The sequence below is a fragment of the Lycorma delicatula genome, chromosome 6 (assembly GCF_047948215.1).
Source record: "Lycorma delicatula isolate Av1 chromosome 6, ASM4794821v1, whole genome shotgun sequence".
In the NCBI taxonomy this organism is placed as follows: domain Eukaryota; kingdom Metazoa; phylum Arthropoda; class Insecta; order Hemiptera; family Fulgoridae; genus Lycorma; species Lycorma delicatula.
The window spans coordinates 145,910,451-145,933,350 of record NC_134460.1 but is presented as its reverse complement, the minus strand read 5'-3'; the positions used below and the strand labels follow the sequence as shown (position 1 = coordinate 145,933,350).

General features: G+C 28.7%; 1 protein-coding gene across 6 annotated transcripts in view; it reads left to right on the top strand.

Annotated features, from left to right (window-relative positions):
- LOC142326342 (uncharacterized) overlaps nt 1-22,253 on the top strand; it is a 38,901-nt gene extending 16,648 nt beyond the window's left edge. For 4 of the 6 annotated variants that reach the window (XM_075368765.1, XM_075368767.1, XM_075368766.1 and 1 more), the window contains 3 exons: nt 6,574-6,888; nt 9,766-10,031; nt 18,799-22,253. In XM_075368765.1, the coding sequence (XP_075224880.1) occupies nt 6,574-6,888; nt 9,766-10,031; nt 18,799-18,829 (612 nt within the window). In that variant the 3' untranslated portion in view covers nt 18,830-22,253. Of the gene's footprint in view, nt 1-6,573; nt 6,889-9,765; nt 10,032-12,980 lie in introns of all 6 variants that reach the window. The other 2 variants (XM_075368769.1, XM_075368768.1) reach the window with 2 other exon arrangements.
- The last annotated feature ends 647 nt before the right edge of the window (nt 22,254-22,900 follow it).

Here is a 22,900-nt window from a genome sequence, read left to right as displayed (position 1 = left end):
TAAATTTGGAAAGCATCAAAATAATTTTGTGGATAGTAGAAGTGGAAGGTCAAAAATTTAAATACGTGGAAGGTTAATTAAAAAAATTAAGGACCATTCAATACTTTTTCTTGGGGGAGGGTGAAAGTAGAATGATAGAGAAAAAAATACTGCCCAACACACAGTCTACTTCAATCGATTTCATTTTGTTCAAAATGTTAAACGAGCTTGAATATATTTTGAACAAGACATCAGAATTGATAAAAGGACAATATCTTAAAAATAAAACTGAGATGATTTTCATTCCATAATATCTTTGTATTATTATTATTATTATTGTTGTTGTCATCTTCATCATTGTAGTTGGAATTGTAGTCATGATCATAGTTACTAGATGTAATGTTCAGTAGTAATGTTCTAAATAATATTGGGTGAAATTTTCTGTATTGTATGCTGTTTTATTGTTGTTCTGCCCATTACTTAGTATGTCCACAGAATGTTGATATTGAGGATTAAAAACTTGGAAATTCATAGATAACAATTTTTCATCCAATTTCAGCATATATTTATATCTTATTATTGAACAGATTTCTAACAGTGTTAAAGTTATTTAATCCTGCACGTACTTTGTTATTCCTTTTCATGTCAAAATTAGTGCAGCCATTGCCTTGTTTCAAGATTTCTTTTCATTCATTTTATTTCTTAAATTAATGTCCAACACCTCTATAGAGTAAAATAGGTATATAGACTGCTTTGAAATATTCAAACTCTTATAACGTAATTTTTTCCCTATGATTATTACCTTGAGGTATGGAAATTAAACAAAGAAATTATTTTAACTTATCAAGGTTCTTTTTTATTCAGGGAAGACCTGCTTAAAAAAAGACTTTTACTTCACTGATCGGAATTACCACATTGTATATCAGGTTATTAGGAAAAATATAAAGGATTAAAATGTAAAAACCGAACGAAATGCTTTGATTATTTTTTGATGAACAAGTGATTAGGATAATATTCAAATGAATTGAAATGTAGATGTTGGTTCAATGGAACTAACATCTACATTTCAACAATATGAGATCGTTTTGCATGAGAAAGGGATGCTAATTTTGCACATAAATATGAAATCCATGCTTTCATAGGAATCCTACTCCTTTCCGACTGTTCAGGTTGTGCAAGAAGACACATCAAAGATATTTGGGATTACTCTTGGGGAAGTGATGTATTTGGCCTTGAGTGAATACTGCTTTCATTTTTTGATGCGATGTGTTAGATATTCATGATCGCACACAAAGGATAAACCTGGATCACCTTGCAGTCTTCAGAGATTTGTTTGAGTTGGTTGTACATAACTTCCAGCGATATTGCACACCATGTGATTATTGGAGTTTGGACCAACAATTGGTGAAGTTTAGGGGTACTTTTATATGTACATCCCTAGCAAACAAGGAAAATATGGAATTAAGGTTTTCACATTGATATATGTAAACTCATTGTAGACCTTGGGCTTGGAAGCCGATGGTGGTAAGCAACCAGAAGGACCTTTCAAGTTCTCACAGCAGTGGAGGAAGTAGTTACTGGAACAAACAGAAACGTAATGACAAATAATTTGTTTACCTCAGTATCACTTGCTGAAAGGTTATTAGGAGAGAAAACCTTAGAAGGTACAATTAGGTCTAACAGGGTTAGTATACCTGTAGAACATAGGGCAAATAAGCAACACAAAACATATTCATCAATTTATGCTCACCATAAAAAAAAGATTGCCATTTCATATTGCACAAAGAAAAACAAAGGAGTGATCTTACTATCTGCAATACACAATGACCAAAACAATTGATCCTGAAAGTAGAGATATGCAGAAACCAGAAATGGGTCAATTGTGCACTAAGTATGATGTAATATGGAACACTAAATGCTGGCCTATAGTCCTTTTCTTTGATCTTGTAAATATTGCCGCAATTTTAACACTTCAAGAAGAAAATTCCTGAACCAGCTTGCTTGGGAGCTTCTTCCCCCCTAAGAAAGATTCCCCATCTCTTACCAGCTGATATGAAGAGCTGAACTAGAAGTAATCCTGGGTATTGAAGAGCCCCGGCATCAGCCTCTTCCACAAGACAACAAAGTGGGTTGTTGCTTTGTGTGTGGCAGATCAACCAGAAGTCCTGTCAACTATCTGGCTAGAAGATTTGCCCCAAACATTTTGCTGCTGTTTGCCGATGCTGTCTCAACAATCACTAACAGACTTAGGAAACGTATAGGTGTAAAACATATTTTATAAACTAACGCAAAACAGAAATTGTCATTTTGAAAAATGGTATTATTTTTCTTATTATATATATTTTTAATAAAAGTAAACAATTTTTATTGATAATTTTTACTTCATTTATGTAGCAATAAATATGTTTACAAAATATATCAGTTTCAGTTATTCATGTCCTAAAAAATTTGTAAGTTAAAAGAATTCACAAAGTTATATAATTTTTGATTGTTCAAAAATCAAAAAACCAACATTTCTTACTAAATTTTTTAACTTTAAAAAACATTTTAGATACCACAAAATAATTCTAGCAGCCTTAGTAAAACACATTGAATTTTCAACATATATAAAAAATAATTTGGGTAATAAAAGAAAAAATGAAATGGGCCACAAGTGTGGTCCGTGCGAGTGTTGTGTGACAAAATTCGCATGAGTAATTCTGGGTTAAAAAAAGTAGGTTAATTCATAGAAATACATACTGTAATATATGACCAAAGATTGTATTTAGAGAGATTTATAGGTAGTTTTAAATGGAGTCAAAAATGGGAAAGTATAAAATAAAACTAATTTGTATTTTGGTTTAAAATGAAAGGTTGGAATCTCATCTTGCAAGAAGTAAGAGCTATCAACTAGGTAGAAAAATAATTTTAAAAAATTCAAAAGTGGACTACATTTGAATATAGTGAAGCACTGATATATGGTCTTGCTAGTTTCATACCAGTTTAATGCACTAAACTCTGAATACCTTAACAATTATAAAACTATTACAACTGAACAAAAACCAGACTAATTGATAGACTTTGTGGATAATACAAAATTTTCCAAATGTGAAATTTGTAAATCATACACAAAAACTAAAAATCTACTGAACAACTTACGCTTTTTCCTGGTTTAGTGCAGGGTTTAAAATGTCTCCCTTCGATATTGGTAAATAATGTTATGCTACTGATAATTAGTATCAAAAGTAGTTTAACAAGCATTGTTGGTAACATTTTGTTAAAAATAGGTTTTTTATAGTTGTATGTATTTATATGTGAATCCAATTTCAATGCAATTTAATTTATAAGTTGTGCTTAATTTAATTTTAATTGGTAATTGCTGTAAAATAATTTATAACATGTTTTATGATCGATAGAATTAAAATTTATTTTGAAAGGTGTTTTTTATTTCATATTTTGGTATGATTCTTTTTTAAAAAATAAAATTTTGAATTAATATGAGATTGTGTTAAAAAGGTGAAATTAGGTGTGAAGTCAAATCACGGGTGAAAGATGTAAAAAGATACAAAAACAATTTGTTTTACACATGAATAAAAATCACTGCTCATTTAAAATAGTATTATGTATTCTTTGTACTTAATTATAATGACATTGACTGCTATGAATTAATTATAATTTACATAGATTGTTTTATATAATTTAATTCCATAGTTGTGTGAATTGTCGCACAAATCAATAATTTATTATATTAAAATATTATTTATCTTAAAAATTATCTACATACATAGAGTCATGTATTATACATGACCCTTTGTGTGTAATACATAATCAAATTTTTTTTTTTTCAGTATTAAACTATTCTATTTTAGGAGATGTAAACAGTGCAATAAAATTCATTAATAAAAAAGTTATAAATTATTTTCATGAATTTTACATTTATTATTCTTGTAACTCCATTAGTATTAATTTTTTATTATTAATAGATTTTATATTATTCAGTAAATCATTTTGTAATTTTTGATTACAGATTTGATTCTGTAATTTTTTCTTAATCATTCTTATTCCTTATAACAATGTGAAATTTTTAATTTATACATTTATTTTAAGCCTCATAAGTAATGTATGTTTTCTAAAATAAGGAGTACAAAATTTCCTCTTTTTCAGCCTAATATGGTTTTAAGCTTAATATGCTTTGTACTTTCCCGGGTACAGCTCAGTTGCTACTGTAGCAGCATACTAGAAAGGGAAAGTGTAGCAATCTACCAAAATTTTGGGAATTGGGGTTTTTGTAAATGTTGACGTTTTAAGATTCCCTTAAACACAAAAAAGATAGATAGATTTCTGTTACATGTATGTAACTACATCCATGTACATGAGTTGGCCTGTATTTTGAATATATATATATATCTGTGATTGATCAATAGCTGAGCATAAATTCTTTGAAAATTGCTCTAAAAATTTATTTATACATGGGGCATTGATAGCATTAAATTTTGGTCAAAATTTTAAAAAACGGAGTTGTAGTTTTGGCCACTTTAATTTTTGATTTTTTTTTATAGAGGTTGTGTACTGAACTTTGGTCTGAACTAAAAGTAATCTAAAATTACAAAGTTTTATGTCAGTTGGATTTAAGGGTAGGAAATATTCAGCATTATTTCTAAATAATTTTTGCCTCATATCTTATAAACATGTCCAATAAAGATGAAATTTGTTTCAAATGTTTGAATATATATATATATATATATATATATATTTATCCCAGCCTTGGCCTGATTTTTGACTTTATTGAACGAGGGAGGCATCACAGTATCCATATTTTTTTTAAACATAATTTTTAGTAGCTATTTCTACTATTAATGTAGACAACATGGATCTTTTTAAAGAAGGGACCACTGGACAAGTGTAATAAATTAAAAAAATATTTTGAATTTTTTTTGTTGTAATTTCTGATAATTGATCTGTTTTTCAAGTTGTGGCTGTTATTAAAAATGCTATGTGAGGAGATAACTTTTGAGCAAGAGGGTCATCAAACAGATATATTTTTATTTGTTTTTATTATTATTCTTAATTTTTTTTATCAAAATAAGTGCAATATAATCTTCATGATAAAAATGTAATTTGTTCAAGGGGACAACTGGGACCCAAAATGTTGTATTATGAATTTTGATTTTTTTTCCAATTATGTTCTTATATTGTACACTTTTTAAAGTAAAAACAAACATCATTTAATTAAGGGATCAAATAGAAACCAAAGTTTTTTACTGAACATTTTAATATTTTTTGCAATTGTGTTTGAAATCATTAATAACTTACATTTAATAATGACATTTGCAATTTTTATTTTCATTTATTTTATTTTATTATTTTCCTGATATGAGAAGTGTGCAGGTGGATTTCCCCTAATTGGCATATTACACAGTTTCTTTCTAGACTTAATGCTTTTCAAGATAGGTTGGCCACATTTGGCTTGATTAGTTCAGGCTTTTGTCCGAAGTGTAGGGCCATTGATGATGTGTGCCTTGTCTTCTTATATGTTTGCCCTAGGTACAGAGCTTATCTTATCAAAGTAGCTAGAGAGCTTGTGAAAATCAATTCTGGTTTTGATTTGCAGGTTAATTGGAAAATCAAAAGGGAATTTAACGTAGTTGCTGGCTTCCTTAGATTCTTAGCACTGTGGAGGATGGCTGAGAGTGGTCTCAGACCCCCTCATATATATATAACAACCTGGGTGGTTAGGGGCCCACCTGGGTGCTTACATTGCCAAGATAGGCAATTTGGTATCAAGCTTAGGCATTCGCTGTTAGGATGAGGCGTGTTTGGAAGAGGCAATACAAAGGCGATAGTAGGTTGTAAATACACTGATGGTAATGTCTACCGAGGCAGTTAAATCGGAGGCAAAACTGCCACATTGATGACAGGTCAAACTTAGGAATGTGATGTGTTAGCAAATTTAGAGGGTTTAAAAGACTGCAACTGGCAAAGTCCTTGGCTAGGAACAAGGGGGGGGGTGTGGTGATTGGGATTGTTATACCACACAGGAGGTTAGGATGGTATTGAAGAAATAATAAAATGCATTTCCTTATTTCAAGATTTCTGTTTTTGTGTGTTTGTGGGTAAGCATATGTGATATATATATATATATATATATATATATATATATAGAGAGAGAAAGAGAGGAGGGAAGAGCAAGTCAAAGAGAGAAAAATAATGACAACATTTGCTAATTGCTAGTTGATTAAACTGGAACGACTAAATTATAAACATATCTTAAAATTGTGTCAGTAGTCAAGTGAGTAATTCATAAATTAAAAACAACTTAAATATTTTATAAAAGAATGAAGAATTTAGACAAACAACTTTCAAGAATGATAAAAATTAAAAAAGTAGGTATAATTTTAGTTCAGCACTTGTAAAAAAATGTGTTTTGATTACTGGTGAACCAAAACTGTAGCAGTTAAAATTTTCTAGAATCCGTTAAATTTATCTCTGTTGTGGTTTGTAAGAAGTGTATCAGGAAAGCAGTAAAATTGTTTGGTTCTTTTTGTTGACTGTCAAATACTGCAATAGGTTTTTTTCTGTCTGTTATTAATTTTTTGTTGGTTTTGTTTTTATTAGGTTAGTGGGAGGAGGAGAACATCAACTAGATTAAGAAATTCAGGAAAAGCGAGACCATTGTTAACTGAAGTCAGTTCAAGTGATGAAGAGGGATCTGATGATGACGATGATGAAAGCGAAGAAGAAACAAGAAAACGAAGGAGTAAACAGAAAAAAGGCAGACAAGTTAAAAGAGCAAGAGTTACTTCAACGACAAATGAAAATTCAGATTCACAACAAGGTGATGGTGAAAATAAAAGTGTCACAAATTCAGATTCTGAACCTACCTCGACGACTACATCAAATTCAGTTACGAAGCACAGTAAAGAGTTTTCGGTAGGTAATTTTAGTTTCTGTTTGGAGTATGTTTTTAATAAATTTAACATATTTGTTAATTAATGGTAATATATTTGGTAATTAATGTAATATATTTGTTTGTTATTACATTGTTTGATACATTATGTTTATGTACATTCAAACTCGCTTACGTTCTACCCTTATTTCATTACTTTCTAGCTTCTCATCCTTGACATTACTCATAGCCTGATTTTTTTACATATTGAGAAAAATTATAAAATATTAAATATTTAAATTGTTTTTCAGGAATAATAATAATAATAATAAAACTAAATTTATGCTTAAAATTTACAAAAGAGGAGAGATCATTGTTTCAATGTGTTTGATACTTAGTTACATTTATAATTTTGAAAAATTATTAAAATAGAAGTGGAGTTATTTACTATAGGAAAACAAAGTTTTGATAAATGCTAAGAATCCCATTTGCAAATATAAACAATTATATAACAAATTCATCAATTTTTTTTTTCTAAAAGATAAGAAATGTGGTTCTAATCATCTAAACCAGTGGTAGTCAATCGTTTTATACCTACCGTTCACTTTTGTGTTTTCTGTTAGTAGTAAAATTTTCTAATCGCCCACTGGTTCCATAGTAAAGGTGATTTATAAAGTAGGGAAGTAACTTTACTTTATAAAATTTATAAAGCAGAGTTACAGCAAGTTAAAGCTTATAATAATAATTGCTTACCAAATATTTTATATCAAACTTTTGCTAAGTTTGGCAGAATAAATCTTTATAAAACAATATTTCACAATGTTTTTTTTTAAGCTTTAGGCATGTGCTCACTCTCACAAATCTGCATACAGATGTGCGAGCTGTTTTGGGACAAGGCTCTTTTTTGTGGTTGCACTATAGTGCCATTTAGTTTCACTTATGTAACATGAACTAAACTAATGTGCGAGCGATACAAATAGCATATTTTGTGAAATTTTAATTGTCACGAGGAATTTTATGAAAACCTAATGAAAATGCTATAAAATTCTTTTAAAAAGTCAATTAAATTTAAAAAAAAAGGAAACTGCTACAGTATCGGACAAAACCCCTGCCGCCCACATGAAAACTAGAACACCCACTAGTGGATGATAGGCACTGATCTAAACAATGAATAAATAAATGTTGAATTTATAAATTATTATTGGTGTAATTTGTTTTAATAGATTTCAATGTTGTAAACATTTTGAATTGTAATGCTGATAATTTAAAAAATACAATTTCAGTTTTATTAAAATGCAGTTATTGTAATATCTAAAGTCCAAATCAATATTAAATATTCTAAACCAGTTTTATTTAATTTATCCATGTATATTCTGTATTTGGAAGTTGTTACAGATTAGATAGCAGCAAGAAGAGATAAGAGTTTTCTTGATTAAAATGAATATTTACCTTGGAGATAATTAAATTTTTTAGCAAAATTTATTAATTAATGTAATTATTAACATTAACACCATCGTCATTTTTTTCATATTGTAAACGGGTAATTAATTGTTAATAAAGTTATTGGTAATTTCATAATATTTTTTACGCAATAAAAATTATTATTGTAGGACTGAAGCAGTTGTAATCTGTAGCTTGTGGATCTAACTAACTGACTAGCAAAACCTGACCAAAAAAAATTCTGGTTAATCATCATGGCAAACTGAACAATAAACAATCAAGTTGGTGATGCCAACTCTCTGTAATAGTTATTTGAATCTGTTTAAGTTATGGTTATCGTAAAAATTAAATGGTTTTTTATAATTACTCAGTAAATCGAGAAATAATTCATGTTCTGACAACACCATACAAGAAACTTCTTAGACTGGAAATTCTGATTTAGATGTCACTTGAGAGGTTTTGTTATCATTCACGGCAGATCGTATGCTGGATAAGATATTTCTGTTTACATGATGGAGAAAACTGAGATTAGTTTTTAAAATAACATGTTCGGCCAAAGGCTGTGTCATCTTATTTTTTTTATTTTGTTCTCTTGACATTTGATCTTTCATTTTTTTATATTATTAATTTGTTAATTCATCAATGATCATAATATTTTATTATTCATTGTCTTCCTACCACCACTTTTCTACCTAAAATCTCTTCTGCCTTAAGTACTTTTTTTTTTAATCTGCGACATTTTTATTCTGTATGTTTTTTTTTACAGTATATTGTTCAAAATTTACTTCGTATGTGGAAACATAGTTAATCACTCTGATCTTAGTGTGACTGCTCTGTAACAATTTATCAGCACATTCTTTATTGTGTACATTGTACGATATTGCAGAAACATAGCATCTCTTTGTAAGGAGATGCAGTTTATTTTTTTTACCGGAGACCCAAAAAATTTCTTTTTATTTTAGATTACTAATGTTTAGTGTGTTACATTAATGTAGATGTAAAGATGTTTCAGTGTTAATATAAAAACTTAAAATTGTTCATTTTTTAAAAGTTGTGAAAACATATAAATTCGGTTAATCCTCATACAATATGAATTCAGGAAAAAATAATTATCATGGAAGAAAATTATTAAAACTTGATAAATTTATCATACATAAATATCTTCTGCATACTATTATTGCGTTCTAAGATACGAGTCAAACATCTCTCTTCATACCCTTCTCTGTAAAACATGCCCATCATATAAATCAAGATGTTCAATAAGTTGCTGAATTTTTAAGACAATGTATAGCAGTAAATTCTCAGTTACCAACTGTTTGAAAGATATTCTGGCAAGTTTTAAAGAATTTTCCTTCATTATTCTTTTTAACTTAAATTAAAAGGTCTGTTTTGTCTAGCGTTTCTGTAATTTGTTTCTATTGCATTTTTATTGTTTTTGTATCATGTACATACTGATGTTATTAGATTGATTTAGTTGTTAGAATTTGTTCCAGTCTGGATCATTTGTCGTACTGAAGACTGATTTTGCCAGTGACGGGGATCCTCCATTATGGAAAATCGACGGTAAAGCTTTATTACAAAAATATATACCTTTCGAACAAGACGGCAAAACATATTACAAGAACACATCTGTTTATTCTGGATGGACTGTAAATAATAAACATCAGTATTATCCTGCAACAGTTGTATTTAAACAACAAAATAGAAAAGAACATATTGTTGAATTCCAGAGAAACCTCATCAAAGTGTAAGTACTCATATTTTATTTACTTTACGTTAACTACCATTTTCCAGAAGGCACGTACAAGATCGCTTAATCTACTATTGGTTTAAAATACATTTTCTCCGTAGATAACTTTTACTGTTAGTATGAGCTTCTCAAAGCAGTTTCATGAATACTAGTCTAAAAGATGTTGCAGTAAAAATGACGGAGAGATTGTGTCTTTATATGAGGCTACAAGTGTTAGATGTATTATCCTTCTTCCTTGGTTGTACCACAGTGTTGGATTATTGTATAAAATGAAGAATAAAAACCATTTATTTCAAGACGCTGGTACCGATCTTTAACCATATTTTTTAAGATTGTTTTAATATTTTTGGACAATTATTAAAAAAAATTAAGTTGATAAGTTTGTTGAATAATTTTTACATTAACATTACCGCAGTTAACTTTTGCATTTCTTTTAATCGATAACAACTTTGGAATAATCTTGAATTAAAAATATTTGTTCAAATGAGAGATAAAATTAAATAAGAGTATTATAAAGTTTTTCGTATTCCAATCCCCAACAAATATAATTTTTTAAGATGCTATAAGACAAAGAAAAAATCTCCTAAGAAATTCTAATCCCTCTTTCATTGTGTTTCTGCATCTTACTCATTTATACTATTTTTCTATAGCAATATACAATTTTTCTTTAACAGGTCAAATGTAACCTGTCACCTAAATTTTTAACAGTAATATATTTAACAAATTTTACTCTTTAACCTATAATAGTAAGAGCTTATTAGTCCTCTCATTGTACTCTTTAACCATAAGATCCAAGTCAATTTATTAAGGTATGGTTAAAATTCCACCTGGTTACCTTTTTCTGCATGAATTTTCTGAGTGTTACAACAATCCTGAAAAACCTGAAAAAAAAGTTTTCCAGTACTGAAGAAATCTAAAATTTTGTATTTTTGGTTATTTGCCCTGGAAATTTTTTAATAGTGGCTTGGAAATTTTGTAAAATTTTCTTTTTTTCTAGGCAATTATTTAAAAAAAAAAATCATTTTTTAGTGAAATATAAATAGAAAATAAAGCTAACACAACAAACAGAAAGTTGTTAAGGATGCCGTACTAAAAGTTCTGGAAAAAAAATTATAGATTCAGTTTATTATTTTCATTGTACCCTGTTTCTATTGTGATGTTGAAAAAGTATGCCAAATACTGTGTTTTATCCTGTCTTTTTGTTGTATTGCAATACAGTTTGAATCAGTTTCCATTTGGAGATTGGAGCAAGTGCAGAGAAGCTGAGTGCCTGTGTTATTAAATATATATATATTTGTAATAAAGTGCTTTAGACAATTTTGAAACTCTTTTTTGTTTTTATGTATAATAAAAAAGAATATATTCCATATAATATATACATGGAATATGTATACCTGCTCTTCTTCATACACTTCAGCACTTCTATGCTGTGTTTGAAAATTTTTCGTAGTTATTTTCTCTACTTTGATTTTCCATCGGCAGTCCTTTCTTCTCATCAACCCACTTAAATGAAATTTCCACAACTGGACAGTCCTTCACATCATCTTCAACCTTGGCTGTAACTTTAAAATCTGTCTGTCTAGGAGGTTTGTCTGACTTTCCGGCTTTCAAAAAAAAATCTTTGTGAACAGTAAGTTCGTTTGTTTTGATTTCCTTGCATCATTTAAAACTAAATTCACCTCTATTTCATTCAGAAAATGTGCAGAAATGTCACTAACATTTTTTTTTCCTAATGGCTGTATGCAGTTTCACCCATAAATTTTCACTCGCACACTAACGTAATGTAATTTTCACAGAATCTTGTAGGCTTCTATAATACACCAAATTTATTTTTTTTTACAAAAATAAAGATTTTTAAAGTATTGGTATAAAAAAAAAATGAATTTACTATATATATATTACTTATAATATATTGCTCTTTGAAGTACAAATCTTACTCTATTTTTGTATGTAGTTCTTGCCATTGTTGAGATACTTATAATAGCGGGACATTAGAAGTTGTCTTTTCATCGTATGAATGATGCTGCTTGTAATGCAAGCCCACATATTAATGACATGTTTGACATATCGTGGAACTGTTGGTGAGCAAAGAAGGTTTTAAGATACTGGAACTTGTTATAGTCACTTGATGTAAGGTCCAGGCTGTATCTGGAATGGTCAAACTGTTGGCAACTGAAGGTCATGAGGAGACGTTGCATCTTTAGAGACCCAGCACCCATTCAGTTTCCCATAATTCAGTTTTTCAGACAGTTTCATGTAGAAGCGATGTGAAATTTCTAGGAAGTTCAAATCGATGATTTGGTGTGTGCAATCATCTTTGATGGTCGCCCATAATTTTTCACTCATTCATCATCATGTACTTCATTAAGCAGTTGCATCCATCTCTGTACCGTGGAATTACTCATTGCATTTCCTCCATAAATTTCACAAGTTTAATGTTGAATTTCAGCCGGTTTAATGTTCCTTGTATTCAATATATAGGTAACAGACAAATTTCACATGCAGCAGATGGCTTGTTTTCTTAAACATTAAGCAGGTTTCTTAAACATGTCACGGGACTCTGTTTGCATAAGTAGAATCATGATTGTAATGGAACAGCAGCAGTATTATTTAGAAGTAGAACTTAGTTTCTGGATGTACCTCAAAATCTATTTTGCCCGATAATAAATCATTGTACTAAATAACTTGAAATTTTGAACAGAATTCTAATTGCTATGTCTACAAAGTATTAATGTGGATAGTTATAATTTTAACATCTTTCTGGATGCTTAGTGGAAAATCATTACTGAAAATGAGTAACAAGATTTGAGATTGAATATTACATTATGTTGTACAGCATATGTAATTGGTAAGTAATTTATTGACATTGATGTGCCATTTTAAACTTATGTAATAGCACTGGATATCTATGGTTACATTTTCTCAATTTCTACTTTTTTTTTGCAGTGATGAAACACCAGCTAGCGAGTAAACAAAAGTTTATAAAAGATAAAATTATCTTGATAATGTAATGATTGAAGTTGTCTTCATTATAACTTATGATTAACATGTACATTTTTTTATTATAGTACAGTTAAAAGACTAAGATTTGTTTCTATAATAAATAGGTTATATAATTATTTGTGTAATTTTTGTTTATTAGTTGGAAGTTAGTTGTTTTTATTTTTTGTGCTCAGTAATGATTTCAGAATTTTGATTCTGTATTTGGAGAAAACTGAAGTACTTGATAAGCTTATCTGTTAACACGTTTAGTACTGTATAAAACACATAATTTCATTTTCTTGTTAATTGATGTAAAAAGTTAAAATTTTTCCTTTGACATATTTTGTTTAGCATTGGCCATTATGTATTTATTTTATAATTAATAATTATAAAAGAAAGAAGATGAAACTAGTCAATAGTAGTTGATGTAATTTGTAGAAAAATTTTAGGGTAAAGATAACTTTTCTTTTTCTTTTATATAGTCTAACGGTTGTATTTATGAACCTTAAAAGTGTACCTGAATTTAATGTTGGAAAACATTTTTTCTTTATGATTTGCTGTTTGGTAAATTATTTTTTCATAATATTATTTATATTCTAATGCATACATTTTTATGCAGATGAGTTTTGGTTATTTTATCATTCTCGTACTTTTTATTATATATTTTCCCTTTATATAAACATTTTTATAAAAATTCCTACTATTTATATTTAAAATGCAAACGATATGATTTTTTAGACCTTTGAATTATTTTCTTCTGCTCGTACACGTATATTCCTTCTGGTTTTGTTAGTCATTAACATATGTTTCCAGCAATCTGAATGGAGTGTTTACTTGCACTTAGTTTTTTTTATACAGACTGATGTTCCCATTTGCGGGATGGATTATCATGTAATACTTTACTTTTGATAAAACAAATGATGCTATCTGATGGTAGAGATAGTAACTAAGTGTTTTATTAGACTCGACTTTTAAACTTATGTAAATTATAATTTTTTTTCTTTTTTTGTTATGATGTTTTTCTGTTGTTTACGATTTCCATTCATTTCATTATTATTATTTTTAAACTACCAATTTTAATTAAACTTGACAGTTTTTTAATTTTTTAATTTGTATTTTTTATCTTTCATCAGAAATTACTTACAGTTCTTTCCATTTCCTTAATTAAAAATTTACCAAGTACTTTTTTTCATCATGTTGTTAAACATAATATTTTAATTAATGCCATGATAAGTTATATTAAGTTGTAATTAATTGTTTTGAGGGTATTAATTATATATTAAGCATTAAGTAATTATTGCTAATACAGTGGATTCCAGAATTGGACTGCTTTGGGATCAGAATTATACGGCCCTTTTCAGCAATGTTAACAAAACACAAGGAGCTGTACATAAATACAGTACAATACATGCTAATTATTAAACATGATTTATTACTCAGAATTATTTCTAATACAACATTAAAGTTACATAAACAACATTTTAAATTGCCAAATGATTCAACTGTTTTACATCATTAAAAAAAAAAAAAACAGCTTGATAAACAAAATAGAGAGATATAAATCAAAATAATGATTGTCTTTTATGGTCAGTAAATTACAAAAATAGTACTTAAATGTCTCTTATTTAGTTAAAACCTTTTGAAAAATTCTTTTGTTTTACTTTGTTTTTTCCATTTGATTATTTTGGGTTCTACAAATTTGACTCACAATATTGTGAGTCTATATTTTGATACAGACTCACAGTTCTGCTAGGCCTCCTCCACTATCAATGAATTTTTCATCTTTTGTAGATACACATTTGACTTCATCAAGGTTTTGAGTAATTTTTTTGATGTTTTGTCATTATCTAACACAACTTGAAAGAATTAAGTGCTATGTAGACCAGTACATGCAAAACTTTTCTCCTAGTAGTTAACCTTTTAACTACTAAGTTATTTAGTTAGCATGCACAGACTAGGTTTTCTTGACTCATCTATGATAGAGCTGTAGTCCTTCTGTTGATTCATTTTTACTTTCATTTGTGTAATGATTTTATATTTTTATACGAAGAATATTTTATAAAAGATTAGTAAAAATATTTTTATGTAAATTTATTTATATATTACATTAAAAACCAATTAAAAAAGTTAATACTATTATGTACATCACTAATGTTATTTTAACACTGCTAAAACACAAATAAATCTTACAAACAAAATAAATAAATAATAATAAATTTTGAATTTGTGTGATAAATACAGACATGTACTACACACAACCCTACATCACATTGTGTACACATATGTCTAGATTCTTTCCCATTTTTTCATGTATTTCAGAATGTATTTTCTCTTTGCTTTTTTATATTTGTAGTCTGGCACAAGAGAAGGAAAATGTGTCTCAGTTGGTCTGAGTGATTGCTCTTTAGATGATGGTTGTCCCTCACACTGAAAAATCCTTGCTGTGTGGTACTGTTCAAGAAGTTGTAATGACTTGTACTTGAAAGTCACCTAAGGTGATGTGTTTACCTGTATTTACCGTGTACAAGGCATGGGCATTCAGCAGCACTATATCAGTGAAATGAAAAAAAAAAAAATTTTTGTACCATTTTACTGTTTTGCGAATACATACCACTGAACTAAGTATCATATCACTTTAATCTACTGCCCCCATCTTCCCGTTGTAATCAATTGTGCATGTTGGTTTATTTTTATTTTTTTGCTATGTTATCTTTTTTATGTGTTATTTTAATTTCATCTTTGTGAAGTGTATGTAAGAGAGCATTGTTATCTGCTTTTTGTCTAACCATTTCACAATCATATTACAAGCATACCTCAAACTCTATCACCTATGTTCTTCGGATCTGGCAGAGATGGCATCAATAACTTATATGGTTTTACGGTACCACATTTGTCTGCATAGCTTGGAGATGTAAAGACAACTTTGGACTGGTATACCGATTGTCAGTATACAGTGTGTGATGTTTGTTCATATAAGGGTTCAAAAGTGTCGTGAATTTACTCTTCACTAATACCTAATTCAGGCACACTGTTGATTTCAGTACCTTTACAGGTATATATAATGAAATCAGGCACATACCCTGTCTCACAGTCACGTAAAACAAACATTTTTGTGCCAAAACGAAAACGTTTGTTTTTATGTACTGTTTGAAAGCAAGATGCCCTTTGATCAACACCAGTGATTCATCTATAACTAAATTTTGAAATGGATAGAAAACAGCAGAAAAATTACGTTTCAGTTCTTTGAGAATGGTTGAAATTTTAAAAATACAAGCACCAACAGGCTGTTCTTTATTATTAGAAAAGTGTAGTGTACTTAGTAAATTTATATATCTATCTCTAGCCATGATTTCAGAAAACATAGAAGTTTGTATCAATCTAGTTGACGAGTATTCTTTTATAGAAATTGTTTTATTCCTGGCATTAAGAGTGATTCAGCTATAAATGTATATGATACGTGTTAGTTTCAGCTGCTGTTATTTGCAATTAACTACTGTTTAATTTTGTCAGTCAATAAAATTTTAAAATAACCTGCATAATCTGTATCATTTTGGTTATCAATTTTGATCCCAGAATCTGAATTGTCAAATGGATTAATAACAGGTTCAAAGGTACCTCAGACCACAGTAAAGTAGGTTTGACTTTCTTCATTTTTGTTTTTTTTCTGTAGCTCTTTATCTTGGTTTTTCTCATCAATCATCTTATGTTTTTTGCTAAGAGATTTTTTTCTATGAAGCTGCACTGTACCATCATCAGTTAAGTCGTCTTACATTGTTGTCTTTGGAAGATTGAAGTCACTATATTATAAACACCTTGGTTTTCTTCTATAGTCTTGTCAGCGGCTAAAAAGGTATACAAATTGATCGCTGTCGCTAAACTCACCATCTGATTGTAAATCTAATAATATTTCACAAATTTCATGTTTATCCATTAAATTATCACAATAACATTCAGAAATAAATGAAAATGAACCTGTACCAACCATTGTTTACAAACTAACACACAAGTACACGTTGTATGAGTTGAGGATAGCAGCTGGTAACATGATTTTTTGCACCGTTTATTTCAGCATTAGATAAAGATATCGATAGTAAAAATAATTACTTATAAAGCCAATAGAATGTAGCAATTGGTAGACCAATAATTATACTGATCGCGTTAACACAAAAGTAGTACTTGGCTGAGAAAGTTTGAAAACCGAATATACACGACAATAGACATATGCGAGTGCATCAAGCTGCTGTCACATGCATGTGACGCTAGTACTTAAAGGTTAAGCAGAGGTTATCTTCCTCCCTATAGCATTTAAATAAAAGGCTTAAATCACTAATAAAATTGTTTAATTTTTTAAGATAAACATACAAACTAGTGGGCCATGTAAGCATAATTTTGGGCTGTTAAACTGGCTTAATTTTATATGAATAAAATCAATGTTTTTGTTTTTACAGAGCTGCTCCAAATAAATAAAAACTCCTGGAATTCACTGTAATTTACTTAACCTATTTATTTTGTTATGAGAAATTTTTATGATTTTTGCATGTTTTTTTATTTAATATTATTTTGGTTGTCTGAAATACACCCACTGTGTTCTGTATCAGAATATAAGATTATTAAAATAGTATTAAGTCATTAATCAATTGGTTTGAAGAGCATCTCCACTAATTATTTTATTTGTATTATGTTTATACAAGTAGAAAAATTAAGCATTTAAGCAAATTAAACTCATAATTTTATATATGAAGAATAAACTGAGCACTTAAAAAAAAAATTATAAAATAGTTTTTTTTTGTTTTATTATTATGTAACTATGAAAATGTTAGTTTTTCTTATAGTTTTGTTAAAATATTAAATTTTTTAAGAATGTATGATTGTTGAATGTTATTATTGTTTAATCGGATATTTGATGTTATGTTGCTTATTATTAAATATGTTATAATTGATATGAACGAAGATTTTTGCTTTATTATTCTTTGAATAAGTAATTTTTATCATGTATATTATGTAGTATTTTATATGATTCTTTGTGTTTATTTTTATTTTGTAAGGAAATATGAATTGTATTTAATTATGATTTTTGTAATGTCTATAATATTATCGTATAGAAATTTTTATATTCCATTTTCTTATGATTTTGAAATAGATATGCATTTTTAATGTTTACTGGTTTTGTTTTCTGTTTATTTATACTCTAAAATACTAATTATGTTAATGTTAAATATGTTATTTATTGTATTTAAAATTCATGCCAAAGGGGTAACAGATGTTTTTAATCTTCAGTTTGTGGAATGTAGATCACATATTTCTTTAATCCATCAAATTGGATTTTAAATACTTCACACTATTAATTATAATAATGTCCAGTAGCCATAAAAAATAAATTATCTGTTTTTGATGTCTGAGATTTTGGTTCATTTTTCAGTAAAAAAGTGTATTCAAGAAAATGTATTAGTTTTTTAAAAGCAATTTTTATCTTTTATTCTGCATAAAATATTTCAGGCTCTGTTCATATGACAGAGACATATATTCCCTTCCTATCTTCTTCTACTCTTTACATTATTTTTTTAAATTATTACGCCTTTATCATTAGTTGGAGCCACTCATTTTTTGTTTCAGTTCTCTGTTTATGATTTTGTTTACTTTTGCATTATAATTCATTATTATTTTACTGAAAATTAATGTGAACATAGATTATGATCTAAAACTCACTGTCCAATCTATTTGTAAACTTTTACTTAGCTTTTATATGATTTTATTTAACTTGCTCTGTTCACTGTTTTAACAGATATGGGAAGAATTTTGCCTACAATATTTAGTTTATTTCCAGATGAGATAGAAGGCTAAAATTTTGCACACATGCTTGTTGTCAATGACCATGCATTTTGATAACAAAAAATTCAATTAAAAAATCTATTTTCGTAGAAAATTTGTTGTTTGCAAATAATGGAAATTTAAATAACTGCATATTTACAAAAGACATAAAGTGCATGTCAGCAGTGCTTTCTGTTAAGTAAGAAAACAAACTGACTCATAATGTAGTGCTATCTAGTGAGATATATCACAACCCTTACATCATTTAAAGACTTGTGTACCAAATAAGAACTTGAAATAAAACTATGAATTTCAAAATCAATTTTTGTGTTATTAATTTTGGTACATTATACTTCAGAAAAGAAATTAGTATAACATAACAAAATTATTAAACCATGTATTAAAAAAATTGCAAAACTAATATTATACTGTCTTACCATTTGCGTATAAAGAATTTTTTAGAATACAAACTCAGTGTGAAACTGAGTAACCCAGTATAATTTATATGTACATATATATATAAATAATATTTATATATATATAAATAAATGTTCAAAATAACCACCGTTAACATCAATTTACCAACGGTAGCAGTTTTCTACACAGTGTAATATGTGACATGCTAACTGCACTGTCTGCTAAAGGTATCATGTTAACTGTATTTTTGATTTGCTGTCTCAGCTTCTGCAGGTTTTGTAACATATGTAATGTCTTTTAAAACACCCAAATGGTCCACAGGTAAAGTTTGGATATTCAGCTGGTATTCCAAAGCAGTTTCTGTTCATCCTTTCTATCGTTCAGGAAAGGTTTTTGTAAGAAATTTCATCATACCATCATGATAATGGGTTCAAGCCCATATTGCTGTTTGATAGCATTTGTAAGTAAGAGATGCCAAGGTGACATTCCCCTCAAAAAAGAGTTGCTCAACAATCCCTGTAGAAGATAGATTCTAAAACTTTTTTCACCCACTATCTACATTGAGAATCAAATTTTCTAGCACTCCCAAAATTTTTAAACTTACCATCTGTTAAAAATAATTGCAATTGCGGTTTTTATGATGCGCTCAGCAATTGCAATTATTGCTTTTAAAATTGAAAGTGGTCTTTTCCCTCTAAAGTGGAATATTTTGATTCAGAAAAATCATAGAGACACAAAACAAAGAAAATTAAAGCTAAAATCTTAAAGCTTTAAAATGATTTTAATGCAGTTTACCAAGAAAAATTTGTTTCCCTATGCACTTGATCAAACACGGAAAAAAAACTTTCAAGTTTTTGAAACTTTTCTCACTTTTCTTAATTTGTTGATTTTTGAAATCTGAAGTATACTGTCAAAAACTAGAGTATTCAAGCTTTAATTTTTTTTATTCATCTCTAAGCCTCGTGGTTGCAAAGTTAAAGTAGGAAGAATACAATCATTTTTTATCATAAAACATAGGTGTCCTTTTAATTTTTTGTACTAGTGTAATAGGTATTTATTAATTTTAGTTTGAAATATCAGGAAAACAATTTTTGCCTTTCTTTTTTTAATCAGCCATTGCCTGAATGCCCCCAATTTTCTATGGGTCTTCTACCATCCCCCCCTGAAGACCTTCAGCGCTCCCTAGGAGAGGCATTACCTCTAGAAGATACTATACTGTTGTAAATTACCTGGTTTCTGTTCAATTGTGTGTGATTTGTGTTACTCCAATAAACAATTATGCCTATTAATTGATCCATTAAGTTTAAAAGTGGCTTCATCCAACCAAACGGTTAAATCTTCAAATCCTAGTACCATTCACAAAACTTAACTTGCCTGTCAGGATCATTTCTTTTAATCTATGAAAAAGTCTTTGTATGTATGGCCTCCACTTAGCTCATAAAATTTTATGAAAATGTTCCTTTTAATACCAGTCTCAATAAAAACATTGTCCAAGAGGTGTGTTTGGGGATAATTAAAGGTTTCCATTATTAAAGCGGCATTTTAATTACCTGTAGAGGATTTTCTTTGCTCAGATTGCCTCATTTTTACAATTTCCACTGTTCAATTAGTCACAAGTTCTTGAAATTCGTTTCATCGGTGGTGGTATTCCAGATACCATGGTCCAACATCTTTGAACCTTTGTAACATTCTTAGTTACAGCCAAAAAAGCTACAACCATTCAAAGAATGTATACACATACTTGACTATATATATATATATATATATATATATAATAAATGTGTGTGTGTGGGTGAGAGAGTAGAGTGAAAATCCCGTATTAAAGAAATGCAGATAAATTTCTCGCATTAAACTGTGGATAAAAAACCTAGAGACCATTTTAAACTTTCGAATTAAATTTTATTATCATGTTTATTTTATATTTTATCTAAATCTACAAATTCAGTCTTCCATGTTTGTCATTTTTTTAATTTTATTCTATTTATGAATAGTAAATTTGATATTTGAAAGTTATTTTTAAGAATTTGGTTGTAATGTTCCTGTTATTGTAAACCCATAATTTTTAGTGAATACTTAAAGCATAAAAAAAAGTTCTGTATCTGCCCTGAATCCATTATATTATGCCTCATGTTTTTCCTCTTTGCAACATCTATCTATTCAGTTTGATCCAACATAAATAATTAACCAGCCATTGCAATCCAGGCAAGCAGTTTGATTACATTTTTTATCACATTTTAATTAGTTTTTCTAAGTACACCTTTTAACATGTAGTTAAAGTTACCTAATTCGATGATAATTTTATTTTGAACTTTTGTAACTTTGTACCTTTATAATTCTTCCACAAAAAATATTTATACTCTACGTAAATCAACTAGGTCCAGTTTAATCTCTAACATACTTATCCTTTGTTGTAAAATAAATAATGATTATTTATTATGATTATAATAAATAATGGTATATTAGTAGTTAATAACATAACACAACTGTCTATGGTATGGGTGTAATTTACCTTTATTTTCTTTTTTTAAGTTATAAATAACATTAAGTAAAAAAATGTTTAATTATAATTTTTTTCAATAATGCTTGACAATTGAGTAAAATTTTATAAAGTTATATAAATGCATGATGCATCAGTTATTATATAACAGTTTATTTAATCTTGTTACCAATAATTATACTATTTGTATTCTTTAAACATTCAGTTATAAAAATATAATTACGCGTATTATATTTGCTGTATAATTTTATTTATTACATTTTTATTATGATTGGGTTTAGTTTTATAAACCGTGTAATTTTTATCAATTAACATTACTATAGAATTATAGTTTATTGTGTGTATAGTAGTATTGTACATTTTTTTACACTAAATTTATTAGATGAAAATTCATTCTGTAATGAAATAATTTTACGTTAAATTTTATTACAAATTCGACATTGTATGAAAATCTATTAAAACAAATATGTATTCAAAATGATATTTTTAATTGTGAATAAATATTTTTATTCTTACTTGTTCGTATTTATTTATGTCCACTGGTATGTCTGCATATCTGATTGTTTATTTAAAAAACTTGTTTTTTGGTAGTATTTTAATTATTGAAAGAAAGTTTTCTTTTTTACTATACACAGGTGTATCACGAAGTTCTCTCAGGACTTCATAACCTATTCTACTCTTGAAAATAATGGAAAAGGTTCATATAAACATATGTCCTAAGATGCTTCGTTTGTAAGTTATGGATTTCAGCTACCATGGTGGAATGAAGTCACACTGAAATTTTTAGGATGTTAATTAACATGTTGACTGTCATAATGACGCTGCGGGCCCAGCGACTCCTCTTGGTGGCTGTTATAGAACAGTCTCGTGGGAGGCAGTCTGTGTTATAGCCAGAGTCAAACCAACAGATATAGTTGCTAATAAGAAAGGAACGTTACATTTCCAATAGGTTAAATAACCTACTGATGTCAGAACGAAAGCAGGAGATTGAAGACCGGAGCCTTACATTTTGGCAGGTCAGGTGGAACGAATCCCCCACACGCATAGTATATTTCTTATAGTGTCTGATTTAGGTGCGATTGGATGGGTCTCCCCCAGTCGGTATATCACGCAGTTTCTCTCCGGGCATGGTGCCTTTCGGGCGAGTTTGGCTAGGTTTCGT